Genomic DNA, 18,743 nt, shown 5'->3' with positions numbered 1-18,743 from the left:
GCATTCGAGAGTTTGAAACCAAGCCCTGTCCCTGAACCCACAGTCCAAGCCCTGGGCCCGTGGGCCCACTCTTCTTCCCTTAGACTTGCAGATTTGGCCTTACTAGCCATGCCTAAGGCAGGTCCCTGTGTCCATGCAAGACTCAGAGAGGCTCAGCTGGGGCTGAGAGCAGGAGGAGTGGGCTCAAGGGTCTGATCAAGCATGACCATTCCCATGCTTGGGCCCCAGAACATCTTGGACACTGCAGCCACTGTTGAGGAGGGCTGTAGGAGATTGGAGGTGACACAGTCAGAGACCCAATGACTCTAAATGCAGAGTCACCTCAGTAGGGCCTGCTCTACAGGTAGCTTAATCACGGGAGCCTTAGGAAGGCTTCCTTGAAGGTGCTTTCACCTGTCCTTCCAGGTCTGGACATGCACCATTAGTGAGCATGCAGTCCTCTTTACTGTAGCCGTCACCTGGGCTGGCAGCAAGCCCTTTCTCCTCTATTATGATCAGGTTCATCAACCATCTACACCCAGGATGAGATCGCCTATCAGGTTCTGTACTGAAGCAGGAGAGAGAGCAGGACTGCGTAGTGGAGGCAGGTACGTCTTAGGGGACTCACTCCTCCAGGACCACCATCTTGTCCCCTTTCTGGAAGCTGAGGTCTTCATGGTGAATGGCCTCGTAATCGTACAGGGCAACCACGACGATTTCCTCAGAGCCTGCTGAGAAGGGAGGTGTGTGGGATGGAAGCTTTATCCAAGCAGACCACAGCCTAGGGAGTTTCCCGACCCAGGACCCGACGTCCAGCTCTGGACCCACTGATATGTCCAGTCTAAGTCAACATCTTCCCACGCTGCCTGCGATTCTAGAGTCAAAAGCAATCAGTGTTTGTCCGTGTTACTAAACGGTGAGTTACTCAACAGTAGCCTGTGTGAAGGGCTTCAGGGGCAATTCAGGGGATTTTCAAGGGTGGTTTTGACCGGGATTATCGCCTCAAGCTCTGATCCAGAATCTAACCTAATCCTGTACATGATACACAGTTCCACGACTTATCAGATACTTACCCTCCATAGACCCTGGCGGGTTGCCATTGTAGCTGTTAGGCCCCTGTGGGGAAGAAAAGGGAGAAGGGAATGAATTTGGCAGAGTGTGTATCGAAAAGGACATTGAAGAGGATCTTACCCCAGACCTGTGTGTCATGGAGGTGGCCCAGAAAGGGCTGGGGACGTGACTAATACCACACAGCACATTAAGGTCAGAGCCAGCAGATTTCTTTTTTTAATTTTGTATATTAACTCATCTACTGCAGATACTAAGTGTTTTTTTTATTTTTATTTTTGGGTTAATTTGAGGGTACAAAGAATTAGGTTACAATGTTTGCATTTGTTAGGAATAGTCCCTGTTGTAGTTGTGTCTCTACTCCTGGAGGTGTGCCATAGACCCCACATTGTGCCCATTAAGTGGGAATGTACCAATCCCTCTGCCTCATCCCCTTTCCTCCCTCCCTCTTTCCCCATCTTCATTGAATTGAGTTTTTCTCTTGTGTAGCGTCAGCAGATTTCTTGCGTTGTGGCCTCTCTCTACCATGGGTCTTGGACATACTGGGGGATGTTGCTTGGCTCTTCCCCTCAACATGAAGGGTTGGTCCAGACCTGTATTTTTCAAGGTGTGTTTGAATAAATTGTAGGTTTATCAACATATCCCATCGTGTATATGAAGCGATCTAAGGGTTCATCCAAAGGGGAATTGGCACCTTAGCAGGGAGGCCAAGACTCGTTACTTGATATCATTTGACCCCATGGATACTTTGTTGAGTCCTGCAGAAGGATAAACAATACACCAATATAAAGTACACATACCCACTTCCTGAATGTTCCCTGTGGACACATCCTAGATGCATGTGCAGGTAGATTCATGGAAAAAGGTTCGCAAGGGTTCACACCACACAGAAACAGTGAAACCTCTGGGGGTGTGACACTTCTCAGGAGGAAAGCATTGGTCAGTAGACACTGTAGCTTTACCTCTAATTTGTGATTTTTTTTTAATTTTTAAGAAGCACGTACTTGTGTGTCACATATATAAGGAGACATTAATTTGAAGAAACAAGTTTAGGAAACACTGAGGAAATATCATATTTTGGGAGATTCCCAAAGTCCATTCCAAAGAGTCACAGAGGCCCTGAGGAGACCTGCAGGGGAGCAGCCAGTTTCACCCAGTGTCTGTCTAAGTAATGTGGCCTGTGAGCCCTGTCTCTGAGGAAGACTTACTGACTACAGCCTGGTAGGACAAGCCTTGTAGAATGATAAATGACTGCATCCCTCAAATCTGATGTTTGAAAGGACAACCAGAAACTGGTAGAAGAAACCCTCTGCCTTCTGCTGGTGAAAAACCCGAGGGCCTCAGAGAACCTGAGAACCTGGTGCCCTCACCAAGAAGGGGCCCGGGGCCACATGGGTTAGGAAAGGAGCAGACTTGGGAATGACTTAGCTTTACAGTCTGTGCTCTGCTTAGGGAGTCACCAGTATGAGAAGTTCATGTAATTGCAGGCTGCATTAATAGAGGTTGAGTGTCAGAGGGAGGGAGGTGATCATTCTTTATTCTTCTATTCCCATAATTAATCCTGTTTTAGTCATCATCCCTAGAGAAGGGCAAGCAGAGAGAGAGAGGCCAGGAATGCAGGACTTGTGAAAGATGATTTGGAAGGGATGGATGGGCTGGGATAAGACCTTCGCCTTCAACAGATGCTGTCACAGGGCAAAGGGAGTATTTGGGATCAAGGAGTGTCATGGGTAATAGGTCTTCCTTCTATTAGGAAGAATGGAAATTTCTAAGGAAAGCAGTGCACCCCTGCCTCAGGAGCCATCAAGCAGGGGCTGTGCTCCCCTAGACCACCTCAGATAGAGGGATGGACAAAAGGGCCACAGAGGAGGAAGAACGGCAAGTTTGGGTTACAGAGACCCAACTCTACTGCTTGCCCAACCTTATTTCTTTTCTGCCTCACATCGGAAGAATAAGAGTTGTCTTGGGCTACACAGTAAATAAATACATACACACTAATGAAAACTGATGAACAAAGAAAAAAAAAGGTCTGTGCCCATGCATAGTTCTCTTGCTATCTGACACCACAGAAAAGCAAAATGGTCCTCAAATTATCTGCGTGTGGCCCATGAGCCACGGCTGGACATCCTTGTCTTAGAGCCTTAGTCACCCTGTAAAGTGGCAAAACTCCTGCCTTACACCTTTGGGTGAGGAGTGATGATGTAGAAACATCTCACTCCAGTGCCTGGGCCGCAGTAGCTATTCAAAGAACTGTAAGGATGGTGGCTCACGCCTGTAATCCTAGCCCTTTGGGAGGCTGAGGTGGGAGCACTTGACTCCGGGAGGATAAGACCAGCCTGAGCAATATAGCAAGACCTCATCTCTAAAAGAAAGAAAGAAAAAAATCACCTCAATGCATGCTATCTGCGTGTTAGGCACACTTAGAACTTTGACTCAAACTGTACAAAAGCAATTTATGTAATGAAACATTTGTACTCCTGCAATATTCTGAAATTTTAAGAAGCCTCTAAATCTTAGACAACTTAAAAAGAACAAAATAAATAAAATAAAATAAAAATTAGCTGGGCATGGTAGTGCACACCTGTAGTCCCACCTACTCAGGAAGCTGAGGAGGGAGGACTCCTTGAGACCAGGAATTCAAGGTTACAATGAGCTATGATCAAGCCACCACCTGTCAGCTCTGGGCGACAGAGAAAGACCCTGTCTCTCAAAAAAAAAAAAAAAAAAGAAATATTAAAAAATATTTTAAAAAATTACACAGGCAGTGTGTCTCCACTGGAACCTGGGTCTTGCACTAGAAGTTGTCCTGTTCACCAAGTGTCCACCCCAGACAAGTCTTCCCCCACACTTCCGCCCCGGCCTGAGGCCTGCAAGGCTCACTCAGACCTGGTTGTGGGGCCCAGGGTGACAGGCCAAAGCCTCGACTGCAGAAGAAGGAAAAGCAACTTCCTGTCCTGAGTGCTTCCTGGAGTTGTAGCCTGGAGGGTCAGGGCATGGCTGATGGCCACTGCCCAGCCTCAGGAAGACAAGAGGCTGTTGAAGCAATGTTGGTGCAGCCCTGGGCAGCCCCCTGGGACACCAAACTCCTCCCCTACTCACCAGCTTGGCCACAGACAGAAGATCCTGTGTACCCACAGGGCTGTGCGGGTTGGTGCTGGGCTCAGTTTTCGAGCTCTTGCCTCCATTCCGTAGGAACCTGGACTTCACGCACCCCATCCTGCAGCAGACAGAGGGAGATGAGCCTGGGCTGCCCAGAGCTCAGGAGAGTCCTCTGATGGTGGCCTTCCTGCTCCAGCCCTGGGCTGATTCTCGCTGGCCTTCCCTGTCTTAATTGCCTGCCAGGCCCACCCTTCCCACAAGGAGCCCACTCTGCCCTTGCCACCTCTGGGCCTCCCCACGTCCATGTCTGCCATGCTCGGCCCAGAGCTGACCAGTTGTCATTGTCATCATAGTTGTGGGAACCAAGGACCAATGTGATGGGGGGTTCATTCTGAGAATAAGTCACGACCATAATAGAAATGTAGCAGGTAGAGCCGTGGGCAGAGTGGAGAGTGGGTGGCGGGTGCCGCCGGCTCTTGGGTCTGAAAGCCTGAGCTGATCCTTGGCCCTGCCACCCCCCAGCACTTCACTGGCCACATTCCCACCCCACCCCCAGTCTCACTTCCTCATCAGCAAAATGGGGATAAGAAACCTACTCCCAGCGTGTTGGAAGGATGAGAAAGGATGTGGGCGGGGAAACACTCAGCACCAGCAAACAGGACAGAAAAAAGATACTATTATTATATAATAAATTGCCATTTTATTAATATATTAAATGACAAAGATGAGGTCACGTAACATGGCTCAGACAACCTAGCTAAATAACAGTCAAGGCACTACATTCCTCAAAGCATTTTATTTTATTTTATTTATTATTGTTGTTATTTTTGACACTATGTCTCCCTCGGTAGAGTGCTGTGGCGTCACAGCTCGCAGCAACCTCCAACTCTTGGGCTTAAGAGATTCTCTTGCCTCAGCCTCCCAGGTAGCTGGGACTACAGGCGCCCCCACAACACCCAGCTATTTTTTGTTGCAGTTGTCATTGTTTAGCTGGCCTGGGCCAAGTTTGAACCCACTAGCCTCCGTGCATGTGGCTGGCACCATAACCACTGTGCTACGGTCGCCAAGCCTCTTGAGGCATTTTACAATTGGCCCCTTCCCTCCCTCCCTCCTTCCTTCCTTCCCTACTTACTTCCTTTCCTCCTTCCCTCCCTCCTCTCTTCCTCTTCCTCCTCCTCCTCTCTCTCTCTGATTCATTTGGCCATTCATTCATTCATTTACTCAGCAAACACTGATGGAGATCTTTTCTAAACTGTGAATAAGACAAGCAAGTTCATGACCTTCTGGTGCTCAGCTGGAGATAAGTGGCAGGTACAGACAAAAAACAGGTAAACAACTAAATAACACTAAACGATTTAGTTAGTGCAAAGTGTGGGGACAATAAAAGAGGACTTTATGGTGAGCAACAGTGCTGGGGCCCCTTGAGATAGGGTGGTTGGGGAAGGTCTGTCTGAGGAGGTGAGACTGGACCTGGTGTCTGAATGATATAAAGTAGCCAATCTTGTGACACTCTGAGGGAAGAGTGTGCCAGGCAGAGGGAACAGCAAGTGCAAAGGCCTGAGGCTGGAATGTGCTTGGAGAGAAGGCGGTACAGAGGAGGTTAGGCCAGGCACGGTGGCTCACACCTATAATCCTAGCACTCTGGAAGGCTGAGGCAGGTGCATTGCTTGAGCTCACAAGTTCAAGACCAGCCTGAGCAAAAGTGAGACCCCCATCTCTACTAAAAACTGAGGCAAGAGGATTGCTTGAGTCTAAGAGTTGGAGGTTGCTGTGAGCTATGACTCTGTGGTACTCTACTCAGGACAACAGTTTGAGATTCTGCCTCAAAAAAAAAAAAAAAAAGGAAGGCAGGCCAGTGTGACTGGAGCTCATGGGCAGGGGTGAGGAGGTTGTGTGAGGCTACCACATCTTGTGGGGCCAGAGACGAATTCAGATGTCATTTAAGGATGATGGAAAACCACAGAAACGTTTTGGTAGCAGAAGGATGAGATTCAAGGTATACTTTAAATAATCCTATCAGTTGCTGGGTAAAGTACAGACTGTAGAAGCAAGGCAGGGGACCCCTTGAGGAATCTTATGCAGATGTCCAGGCAGGAGATGATGGCGGCCTGGCCCAGAGGGGTGGCAGTAGAGGCGGGGAGAAGTGGACAGGTTTGGGGCTGGGTGTGGAGGCTCATGCCTGTAATCCTGGCATTCTGGGAGGAGGCTGAGGTAGGAAAATTGCTTGCGGTCAGGAGTTGGAGACCAGCCTGAGCAAGGGTGACACCCTGTCTCTACAAAAAATAGTAGTGGTGGACTCTTGTAGGCCCACCTACTTGGGAGGCTGAGGCAGGAGGATCACTTGAGCCCAGGAGCTCGAGGTTGCAGGGAGAGCTATGATGATGCCATGACACTCTAGCCCAGGATACAGAGCAAGACAAACACACGAACAAACAAGAAGTGGACGGATTTGGAGACCATTTTGGAGAGAGAGCTCCTACATTAATTTAATTTAAAGATGCTTGAAGAAAACATGTTTACTTGAGTAGAGTCTATACTTAATCATAAAAGTGGTAGAAATGTTCCATTTTTTTCTCAAAATGTGCACACGTATTTGTTGTCATAGCCACATAAGGAAGCGATGGCTTCCTTCATCTTTGTACAACTGCCATTTTCTTCCAAGGCACTCAGAACTCAGTTATACTTACCTTGTTAAAAAAACATGTGTTTGTGGTTTAGGGAAAAAAAAATCTCAAATTCCTAGGCTTAGGGCAGTTACTCTTTAAAAACTCTTGAAAAAAAAAAGATTCCTTTTATTTACAAGAATCTGTCTGTCCTGGTGGGAATTGGGAAAGATTTTCCACTTCAAGACTTGAGCGGTTTTGCTTCCTTTGCCTTTAGTGAATAAAGGAAGGAAGGAACACATTCAGACTCTGGGTGTGCTGGATCATTAATTTGAAAAATGATCACCATTAATCACTGTTTTATAATGTACTGGTGTACATTTAAAACTGAAGCCAACATCTATCTTTGATTTGTGATCAATAGGTATTACAGTTCCAGGAAATTAAACAGCACCTGTTGTGGTTCCATATGACATTAAATTATATCACATTTCATGTATTTTGTTCAATATAAGGATGTTCTGGGGAGAGCACTGCTGTGTGAGATAGGGCTTCTCCCTTCACCTCTCTGAGCAGTCACGGAATTGCAGCTGTGACATCATCATTCCTGATTCCGTACAGATTGAGCACATATTAAGTATCATTTATATTATCAATTTAGTATTCATGATAGCCACAGGGCCCTGAGGGATGGGTCTCAGAAGGCCTTGTGGTCATTCACAATCCAAGGCCACCTCTGAGAGTGGCCGGGGCGCTACCCCGAGATAGGGGTGGGCATTAGTCAGCGGATGAGTGTGAGAGTGCCCAGCACACAGGAAGCACCCCAGAAACGACCACAGCCACTTCTGTGTACTAGCAAACGTGGCACTACCCTACCGCGGAAAGCAAGGTGTTGGCATGCAATTCCTTTGGCCCACAAACTTAGAGATACTGTGATACTGGAGAAGGTAACTTTTTTTTTTTTTTGTAGAGACAGAGTCTCACTTTATGGCCCTTCGTAGAGTGCGTGGCGTCACACAGCTCACAGCAACCTCCAACTCCTGGGCTTAAGCGATTCTCTTGCCTCAGCCTCCCGAGTAGCTGGAGAAGGTAACTTTTTAAAATAGGGAGTTCCCATTAGTTCCATTTTGGTACAATAAAGTGTGGTTTTTTAAAAGTGATATACCAGCAAGAGTCAAATTTGTGTTAAATGTGACTCTCTCCCTAAATCAAGAAAACATGCATCAGAAATGTCTATTCTCATGTTCACTAGACCCAGAAGTGTCACGTAAGCCACATGCATAATTAAAAATGGTCTACAGCCATGTTTTTACAAGTCACAAGAAACAAATGAATTAATTTTAAAGTGTATTTATTTTATCTAGTAAGTCAAAATTATTAACATGAAATAAATATTTAAAAATTGTTGTGATACTTTACATTCCTTTTCTTTAAAACTAAGTTTTCAAGTCTCAGTGTGTATTTTATGATATAGCACATCTCAGTTATGCCAATCTGCACTCAACAGCTGTCTGTGCCTTAACGTTACTGTATGGGTCTGTGCAATACACAACCTTTCTGTCACTGCAGCACAGTAAAGGCTGGTCCTGCTCACATCTGTGTCCCCCAGTGCTTAGCTCAGTGATTGCCTGGCACACAGTAGGAGGGTTATGAATGCATGTCCAGAGTGCCATGCTTTATGCAATAGAAAGCAAAAATATCAGGACATGGCACCTGTTCTAGAACCAAGTTGAGAAGGGAAGACTGGCTGCACAGAATTCTCTTCTAAAGCCACGTACAATGAAGCCATTAGGAGAGACAGAAAGTGGAGTGGTGGTTGCCAGGGCCAGAGGCAAGAGGAGAATAGAAAGTTATTGTCCAGTAGGTAGAGAATTTAGGATGAGAAGAGTTATGGAGATGATTGATAGTGATTGTTGCGTAACATTATAAATATTTAATACCATTGAACTGTACACTTAAACAAATGTTAAAGATGGTAAAATTTAGGTGTATTTTACCACAAGAAAAAATGGGGAAAAAAGAAGCTATTAGAGAGTAGCAAAGATAGTAGAAGCCGTGCAAAGATTGCTAAGATATTTACTGGGTGAAAAAAACAGCTGCTTTCCATCTACCAACTGCCGGCCTGTGTAATCCTCTAGACTTAAGATCCCTCGATAAAAGAGCTCACGTGGAGACTCCCGAGGGAGTTCTTCAGTTCTTTCCCCCTTCCAGAAGCTCTGGTGCTTTTTATTTCTTCTGTATTCCTTTCTAACTTCTAATAAAAGTCCTATCTTACCACCGGGGGGAAAAAAACAGCTGCAAAATATGTACAATATGAAACCACTCTTCCAAATGAATATATGTGTGCACATGTGTGTTAGTATGTTCATAGAAAAAGCAACCTGTTTCTAACAATTCAGCAGCAGGATAATATGTTGAGCTGTAAAGAGCAGGGAGGATTTCAACAGATAAAGATTTGAAGAAAGTCAAGACTAGTCCAAAGAAGAACTGACTTCCAAAAAGGATTTGAGTGGGCTTATGATGTTAAACCATACATGAAGCACTTCAAGACTCAAAAAGTGGGCGGTGCCCATAGCTCAGTGGGTAGGGCACCAGCCACATACACCGAGGCTGGCAGGTTTGAACCTGGCCCAGACCAGCTAAAACAACAATGACAACTGCAACAACAACCAACAAATAGCTGGGCGTTGTGGTGGGCCAGCTACTTGGGAGGCTGAGGCAAGAGAATTGCTTAAGCCCAAGAGTTTGAGGTTGCTGTGAGCTGTGACGCACGGCACTCTACCCAAGGCGACAGCTTGAGACTCTGTCTCAATAAATAAATAAATAAATAAAACAAAATAAAAAGACTCAAAAAGTGTTACTCTACACAATTTAGGAAAGAAAGATTATTGAACCAGAAGCTTAGGGTGGTACTGCTACTGCCACTGAGTACTAGATTTATCTCTGAGCTTCCTAGTAGCCAAGATAAAAATGGAAACTTTCACAATGGCACCATAATATCCTAGGAAGTATAGCAATTTGTTGACAGAAAAGAATATTTTTTGAGCATTCAATTCAAAAGAGAATTTATGTGGATCCCCATAAAAAGGTCACTGAAGGGCATAAGGGATGATTTCTCCAATTGTGATTTGGCAGCAGAGTCATTAGGATATTAATAAGTGGGTCCCAAACAGCACTAATGTTATTCGGGAGAGTTTGGGAACTATGGAATGGGTTTAAAGTGGGGAGAGGATGACAGAAGAGGTTTACTTAGCCTGGGTCCTCTCAGCAGAGTGCCTTGTGACAGAATGGCTTGATGTGAGTTTATTTTTTTTTTAATTTTTATTTTTTCCTGTTTTATTTGAACACATTTATGGGACACACGTGCATTTTTGCCACATTCATAGATTGTGCAGTGGTCCTGTTAGGGCTTTGAGAGTATCCATCACCTGAATAACATACATTTGAGGTGAGCTTAGAAGTGCAATAGAGCACCTGGCTACTCAGAGTGTGGCCAGTGTGAGAGCCTGCAGCATCAACGTCATTCAAGAGCTATTAGGAAAACTGAATCTCAACTTCCCAAATCAAAACTTCCTCTTAAAAAAGGTTCCCAGACGATTTATGTGCACATTCTAGTTGAGAAGCCTTGATCCTTGCCTCCTTCGCATCCACACTCTTTTGATAACAGGATCTGGATTTTCCTTTGGGCAACTAGCCTTCTCCCTCTCAGCACATGAGGTTGGTGGCTAACCCCACCCTTGGTAATTGGATACTGGCCTGGCCAATTAGAGAATCCCATGTCTCAGGGCTACAAGTGATTGGCTTAACTACAGACATGCATGTGATCCTCACTGAGGCAATAGGAGTTTGCCCTATGATTTTGCTGGAAAAATGAGGGAAAGGGCACTCTATTTCTATAAGGGTTGTTGGGATATAGGAACCTGAAGTTCTTGGGAGCCATCTGGACATCATGAGAAAAAGGCTGTTTTATAGTAAAACAGAGGACAACAGAGCTGAGGGATGGATATAAAGTGATTCCTGAAGATAGACTGAGCACCTAGATCCAGCTGTACCTGAAGCCTATAACATTGGGATTTTTCCAGTTCATGAGCAAATAAATTCTCAGTTTTGCCCAAGCCAATATGAGTTGGGTTTCTGCCACTTATACCCAAATAGTCTTTGCTGTTTCTTGCATATTCCCAGGCTACACTCTGGATTAAATGAACCAGAGTCTCTGGGAGTAAGGGCCTGGTATCTGCATTTCCAACACTTCTGCAGGAAATTCTTATACACACTAAAATTTGAGACCCACCAAAGTAGTGAAATGAAGGCTGAACTTGGGAGTCGGATTACTTAGGTTATTGGATAGCAGTTCTGTAACTGACTGGCTATGTGACATTAAACAAGTCACTTCCCCTCTCTGAGCCTCACTTTCATTCCTGTTAAATAGGAGGCCCTTCTTTCTCAGGCTTGGCCTAACATCCCATGTAATTAGAAATGTGAAAGACTTTTGACAACCTCCACATACACATGTCTGGTCTAATATGCTTCAAAACCAGGCTCTGGGAGCAGAAGTAGCCCGCCTGGCCTCACACTCAGACTGCTGACACAGGCAAAGATATTTCCTCAGGCCCCTGATAACCCCGTGGACCTGAAACCTGCTCCTCACCTTTTCCGCCTCTGCAAGTGCTGCACAGGAGAGAAGTGGCAAGGTCCGCTCACCTGCCCTGGATGCTTCTCACGGTCCCCATGCTGGCCACAGAGCCTCCTCTCCCCCTGCACTCTCAGAGTCAAGCCGAATGAGGAGAGGCCAGGACCTGCCTGAGCATCCATGGACTGGGCCAGAGATGCTTTACTGGGAGCTTCTATACTCAGGCAGAGGGCTGGGGGTGGGAAGCTCTGGATTCTGGTCCCGTCTCTGCTCACTGTGTGACCTTAGGCAAGTCTCAACTTCTAAGCCTTGGTTTCTCCAAATGTGAAGTGAGATTTTGGATGAGGAGTTCTCTGAAAGGGATAGCTGTAGTTCCTTCCTGCACAGAATATGTTCCCTCTTCTAAAACAGTTCCCCAGTGTTCTTTTAGGAATCACCCCTCCTGAGTGAGTGTCATTCCATGGACTGAAGTAGAGCTGACTCCAACCTCCTGCTGTAGAGGTGGGTCTGTGACCAAGTCTAGCCAATCAGAGTTGCAGTAACAGAGGCAGAGATGAGCATGTGACCCAATTCTGGCCACCCAGAGTAAAGGCTTTCAGTGGCAAGGCAAAGATAAGAAATAGAGAAATACAGATTCCCAAGCTTGGATTCAGTGTTGCCTTCAGCTCATGTACCATGGACTTTCCAGTAATTTCCTTCTTCTGCTGGAGTCAGTTTGAGTGTTGAGTTAGACTCCTTCCCCCTTAAACATCCAAGAGTACTGCCCAGTGAGGAGGAAATGCTTTTTCTTTTTTTTTTGAGACAGAGTCTCTTTATGTCACCCTCAGAGTGCTGTGAAATCACAGCTCACAGCAACCTCCAACTCTTGGTCTTCAGTGATTCTTTGCCTCAGCCTCCCGAGTAGCTGGGACTACAGGCATCTGCCACAAAGCCCGACTATTTTTTGTTGCAGTTGTCAATGTTTAGCTGGCCTGGGCCGGGTTTGAGCCCGCCACCCTCAGTGTATGTGGCTGCTGTAACCACTGTGCTCCGGGCTCTGAGCTGGAAATTCTTACAAGGGATGGCAATTCACACTCAAATGTAAATGGCTAAGGGCAAAGACTTCCCTCACAGCGGGCTTTGCTGGAAGAGAAGTTAAAATTGTACTAGATCCATTAGAGTAGGTGAGGATGGAAAGAATGTGGAACTCATTATGCTAATGGCACTGAAGCCCTGACTTAAAAGTGCCTGGTAATAATCTGCCCTCCATGTACATTTGTGGAAGGAATGTATGGTGTTCTACTCTTTGCAGGCCTTGCTGCTCTGGTTCTGTGGACCAGAATTATGAACCCATTTTCCAGATAGGGAAATGAAGGCCCATGGGAGAGAGGGTCTCTGAGCTGGTCAGTGGCAGGTAGAACCAGCACCCAGCTCTCCTGCCTCTCTTCATCCACTGGGGTCAGCCCCAGAGACAATAGGCAATGCAGGAGAAGGGAAGAATCCGAACAGAAAGCTCAGGAAGGCAGACTGCCGGGGACCCAGGGTTCAAGACTGTTCAGTTGCAGCAGTTCTCAACTTACGGGTGGCGACCCACAGGAACTGTATTAAAGGGCTACAACATTAGGAAGGTTGAGAACCACTGAGTTAGAGGAACTTTCCCTTCTCAGAACAGCTCAGCCAGAGAGGTGGGGAAAAGCCTTCATTCAATAGAGATTAATCCCCTGAGGAGTTTCTTGGGGTGCAGAAACCCTGCAGCTCCCTCTCCTCAGGTTCCCTGGCTGTCTTCTGAATATACCATCCCTATCCCCAGGTAGCTGTTATCCCTAAAAGATATTTGAGGGTCACCCCTGACTCCTCATCTCTTCCCTTTTCTGAGTCTCAGCTTCTTTCTCACAGAACTCAAAACTTTGATTTTGCAAACAGGAAGGCACTTGCATTGGTGGAGAAATAGCCCCAGAGTGGGTGAGTGCTGTGTCCTAGAACAGCAAGTGACCAAACAGCACACTAAAGAACTCAGCAACTTGGGTCATTTGTCCAGCTCAGCCAGAGGGTTGGCTCTGAGATGCCCTTGTTCCAACTACTTGTTCAAACTATTAAACTTGTAACATCTTCAATGTTACCCTTGGGTCACTTTGTCCATTTCAGAATTCCAGGGCAACTATGAATCTCCTTGGAATAGTTTTATCTCTGACATAGGCAGGGGGTGGGGCAATTTGGAAAATATTGGATGAGATATGAAGTCAGAGTTGAGAGGGGTTTGAATCCCCATTCTGCCTCTTTCAAATAAGTTTAGGTCGGGTGCAGTGGCTCATGCCTATAATCCTAGCACTCTGGGAGGCTGAGGTGGGTGGATTGCCTAAGCTCAGGAGTTCAAGACCAGCCCGAGCAAAGTGAGACCCCATCTTTACAAATAGAACAAATAATCAGGTATGTGGTGGATGCCTGTAGTCCTAGCTACTTGGGAGGCTGAGACAAGAGGATCACTTGAGCCGAAGAGTTTGAGGTTGCTGTGAGTTATGATGCCATAGCACTCAACCCCAGGGTGATGGAGTGAGACTCTTTCTCAAAAAACAAAAATACAAGCAAGTGAGCTTTTTTTTTGGCTGGGGCTGGGTTTGAACCCACCACCTCTGGCATATGAAGCTGGTGCCCTACTCCTTTGAGCCACAGGCACTGCACAACAAGTGAGCTTTTAAAAATGTCAGTCAGGTCCCATTCCTTTTCTGCTCAAAACTTCCCAGGGCTCCTATCTCACAGAGTAAAAGCCTAAGTCCCCTCTATCGTAGGTAAGGCCTCCATGATCTGCCCCTCACAACCTGGCAGGCCTGTCTCCTTCCAGCTCTCCATTGGTCATTTCACTCCAGCCCCACCACCCTCCTTGCTATCCTTCAACTCATCAAGTGCACTTCCACCTCTAAGCCCTTGCACGGGCTGCTTTCTGTAATGTCCTTCGCTCAGAAAGCCTCCTTCACTTCACTCACACTCTTCAAAGATCACACCTTCTCAGAGAGGCCTTTCCTCATCGCCCTGGCTAAGATAGGAACGCCTGCCCCAACCCACATCCCTCTGTAGCCTGTTCCCAGCTACATTAATCACGGCCCTAACCACCTCTTCATGTGGCAGCCATGAGGATGCACCTCTCATGTCCCCAACTGCAGAGAGCAGAATCGACCCATGGCCCCAGCTGCTATGCTTTGAAGTCCATCCCTGTTCTCATGGGCTTCTCCCAGCCAATAGCTGAGCAGGCTCACGTCTGGGGGACCTCTAACAAGACATTTTGGCTGAGGGCTCCTTGATAGCCTTGCCAAACTTTCTTTGGAATTGCATTGCAGTCCAAGACATTCCTGCATTCCCTTCCTTTCTTTTCTTTTTCATTAGGGGTCAGATGTGCCTTTCCTATCCTTTCCTGGTTTCTTCTCATTTTCTTCCATGGGCATTTCCTCTCATTTCTTGCACATTTAATGCTCTGGAAGTCTGCTTCTCCCTAAATGAACACACTTGTTAGATTTTCTATTGAATATGAAACATAGGAGGGTAAGGACTTTGTTCACTGCTTCATCCCCAGTGTGTAAAATGAAAACACAGCATGTGCTCAATAAATTCTTATTAAATAATTTCATGAAGTTCCTTTTAGCTTCCTGGATGCCCCAGATTTCACATCTAAACAGCAGGTACAAATATGTGTTTAAACTGAGAAGAGTCATCTGAGTTTGCTTATTTCCACTCAGAGTGAACTAAAGTCTTCCCTTGAGCTGAGTGAAGATTGCCCCCTTCAGATAGGACATGTGGCCAGGTTGCCACATGGGTAACTTTTCACTCTAACCTGTTGCAATGCTCTAATGCTCCAAAGTCAGCTGCCTCCAAACCTGTCCTCCACAGATGTACTCCTCAAAGCCACAGTAACACATTCTCTGCCCTTTTTACAATTAAAAAAAAAAATTGTTGATAAAGCTCCAGGCTTCTGTTTCTTTTCTTTTTTATTTTTTAATTTCTTTTTCCTCTCTCTTCCTTTCTTTCCCTCACTTTCCCCCCTCTCTCTTTTCTCTCTCTCTCCCTCGCCCTCTCTATCTCTCTCTTTCCTTTCCTTCCTTTTTTCCTTTCTTTCTCACTCTGTCACCCGGGCTAGAGTGCAGTGGCGTAAGCCTAGGTCACAACAACCTCACACTCCTGGGCTCAAGTGATCCTACTGCCTTAGCCTCCTGAATAGCTGGGACTACAGGCGTGTGCCATCATGCCTGGCTAATTTTTTTCTATTTTAGTAAAGATGGGGTCTCACTTTTGCTCAGGCTGGTCTCAAACTCTTGCAAGCAATTTTCCTCCCTCGGCCTCCCACAGTGCTAGGATTACAGGTGTGAGCCACCTCGCCTGGCCAGTTTCTTTTTTGTAGAGGTTTGTGTTATGCTTTTTAAATTATCTTTTATCACCTTGTAAAGATATTAGGACATCCTTCTTGTTAAAAATTAAAACATTAAAATAACTCTAAAGGACCCTTGGATTACCCATTTAGTAAGCCCTCTGTGACCATCTCCCCCACGACAGCCTCTGCCAATACTTAGTCTCTGCCCCTGCATTTACATACTTGGGTATTGAAGCAGATGCTGTTCATGCCCCACCCTTATCATTCTGCTCTTTACTGATTCAGAACATTCTGGCTAGACTTTTAACTGCTAGGACCTGCATCTCTGAGGCTATTGGTGCCTGCTCTGGCCATGAGCTTGGCAAGCTGAAAGTGCTGGAAAATGATGACTGTCCCAGGAACGGCTTTCACTCAATGACAAGATCATGTGGACACGTCCCCTCACCTCTTGAGTGTGTTCTATGAGGCTTCCCAGTGGGATTGACTCCAGGTGCCCACGGTGGTAACTGACTTGAAAACACATTTATTGGCTGCCTTGTCTTCTTTGTCTCACTTCCTCACTCCCCTATCAGCGTTTCTGGAATCGGCTCTCAAATGATGTGCATTTAAAACCTTGTCTAGAGAGTCCTTACAGGGAAACTCAAACTAATACATATATGCCTGTAGGAATTTTGAAGTTATCTCGTGTGTGTGTGTGTGTGTGTGTGTGTGGTGTGCATTTTACCAGAAGTTATTGCACTGCAGGAATTGTGAAGTAATATCCTTTTAGTCCCACTTTTCAGATGGGGAAACTGAGACTCAGAGAGTGGCAGGATTTGCCCCGTGAGTCACAACTGGTATGCAGCAGAGTTGGCACTCAGACTCGGGTTTGTCTCCTGTGTGTACTGTTCACGTCTCTGGAAGAGATGAGGGCGGAACTCCTATTCTCTTGGTGGCACCTACATCTCCTGAGCCAAAGGACTTTGGGGTGATGCTGAAATCAAGCCGGTGACTTTGGTGGAGGATTAGGAATGCAAGTGCTGGTATGGCACCATCCGGAGGACCCAGCATCGTGTAGTGGGTGCAGTGTGTGGTCACAGACACTGCCCAAGAACAGGACATATTTTACATTCAAGCAAGGGCTTCTCTTGCATCATTACCCATGCCTCTGAGAGTACACTGAAGCTTGCAGTCCTGGGGTGGAGGAAATTGAAGAAATGGGGCGGGGACTAAAGTCCTGTGGGGGATGGTTTAGAAAGACAGAAGCTGAGCAAGATTGTACCACTAACTTGCTGTGTGACTTTGGGAGAGTTACTTACTCTCTATGCTTCACATTCTTTTTTTTCTCTTTGGAGACAGAGTCTCACTCTGTTGTCTCAGCCAAGATTGCTGAGGCATCGTAGTTCACAGCAACCTCAAACTCCTGGGCTCAAGTGATCCTCTTGCCTCAGCCTCCTGAATAGCTGGGACTACAGATGCGTGCCACAATGCCCAGCTAGTTTTTAGAGATGGGATCTTGCTCTTGTTTAGGCTGGTCTTGAACTCCTGAGCTCAAGCAATTCATTGGCCTTGGCCTCCCAGAGTGTTAGGATTAAAAGCGTGAGCCACTGCACCGGGCTCACATTCCTTTTCTATAAAAAAGGGAAGCCTTGTCATGACTAAAGGGTGAGGCTTGAAAACTCAAATAGCTGTAGGGGCTTTCAGGGTGATGGGTATGAGAAAAGGGGGCCAGGAAGTCCCTTGCACACTGGACAGCTCCATGGTACCCAGGGGAGCTCCTGCCTAGCTCCTGCAAGTCTGCCTGAAGGAACAGCAGTGGAGCATGAGCGACCAATGCCAGTTCTAGTCTCAGAGCTGAGGATTCTTTCAGTTTTTCAGAAAACGAATCCAAACTATGTGAATGCTCCTAACTTTAAGTGTTAGCAACTCTTTTAGAAGAATCATTATGGGGTGGCACCTGTGGATCACTGAGTACGGCGCCAGCCCCATATACCGAGGGTGGCGGGTTCAAACCCACCCCAGCTAAACTGCAACAAAAAAATATCTGGGTGTTGTGGTGGGTGCCTGCAGTCCCAGCTGCTCGGGAGGCTGAGGCAAGAGACTCGCCTAAGCCCAAGAGCTGGAGGTTGCTGTGAGCTGCGACACTACAGCACTCTACCAAGGGCGACAAAGTGAGACCGTGTCTCTAAAAAAAAAAAATCATTATGTATGTCTGTGTGTGCACCTGGGTGTCTCAGGGAGGGGAGAGGTTGTTCAGTGCTCGTCATTATTTGTTCATTCACTGTTTGTTTGTTTTTTCTGAGGCCCTACTATGTGCCAGGTGTTAGAAGATACTGAGGTTTATAAAACAGACATGTTCACACTCTGTGGAAATTACTGTCTAGAGGAGTTTAAAGTCCAAGCCCTGGCTGGTCCCCTGAATGCACATACCCTTTGTGTCACCCCCTAAGGCAAGAGCCCCAGAGGGCAGCCTGGTTTGGATGAGATTAAGAGTCATGATTCCTTCATCCACTAGGATGGCATAAAATAATAATAATAATGATAATGATAATGATAATAATAATGATAATGATAATAATATGGGACATATCAGTTATTGGTGAGGATGTGAAATAAACTAGAACCCTCGTAGGTTACTGGTGGGAATATAAAATGGTGGAAAACAATTTAGCGATTCTTCAAAAAGTTAAACATAGAATTATATGAGCCAGCAATTCCACTCCTAGGTATATACCCAGGGGAATTGAAAACTGGTAATTAAACAAATGTATGTATGTGCACACATGTTCATAGCAGCATTATTCACAATAGCCTATTTAGAAACCTAAATTTCCATCTATCGATGACAGGGTAAAGAAATTGTAGCATATACATACAATGGAATATTGTTCAGCCACAAACGGAATTAAGTTCTAATACTTGATACCATGTGGATGAAACTTGAAAACATCGTTAAAAGCCAGACACAAAAGGTCACTTACTGTATTGTGTGAATCCGTTTATGTGAAATATTCAGAATAAACTAATTCACAGAGACATAAAACAGATT

At 46.0% G+C, this 18,743-nt stretch overlaps 1 protein-coding gene across 6 annotated transcripts in view; it reads right to left on the bottom strand.

Annotated features, from left to right (window-relative positions):
* Nucleotides 1-18,743, bottom strand: part of HCK (HCK proto-oncogene, Src family tyrosine kinase) — a 46,892-nt gene that overhangs the window by 24,702 nt on the left and 3,447 nt on the right. For 4 of the 6 annotated variants that reach the window (XR_008376567.1, XM_053574402.1, XM_053574400.1 and 1 more), the window contains exons 2-4: nt 4,147-4,264; nt 1,053-1,095; nt 608-710 (exon numbers count right to left, since the gene is read on the bottom strand). Coding sequence is in view for 5 of the 6 variants with exons in the window: in XM_053574402.1 (XP_053430377.1) it covers nt 608-710; nt 1,053-1,095; nt 4,147-4,263 (263 nt within the window). In the remaining variant the exon portion in view is untranslated. Of the gene's footprint in view, nt 1-607; nt 711-1,052; nt 1,096-4,146; nt 4,265-11,397; nt 11,508-18,743 lie in introns of those variants that run through there. The other 2 variants (XM_053574399.1, XM_053574403.1) reach the window with 2 other exon arrangements.

Source organism: Nycticebus coucang, chromosome 21 (assembly GCF_027406575.1).
Source record: "Nycticebus coucang isolate mNycCou1 chromosome 21, mNycCou1.pri, whole genome shotgun sequence".
Taxonomy (NCBI): domain Eukaryota; kingdom Metazoa; phylum Chordata; class Mammalia; order Primates; family Lorisidae; genus Nycticebus; species Nycticebus coucang.
This window is presented reverse-complemented; position numbering and strand designations above follow the sequence as displayed.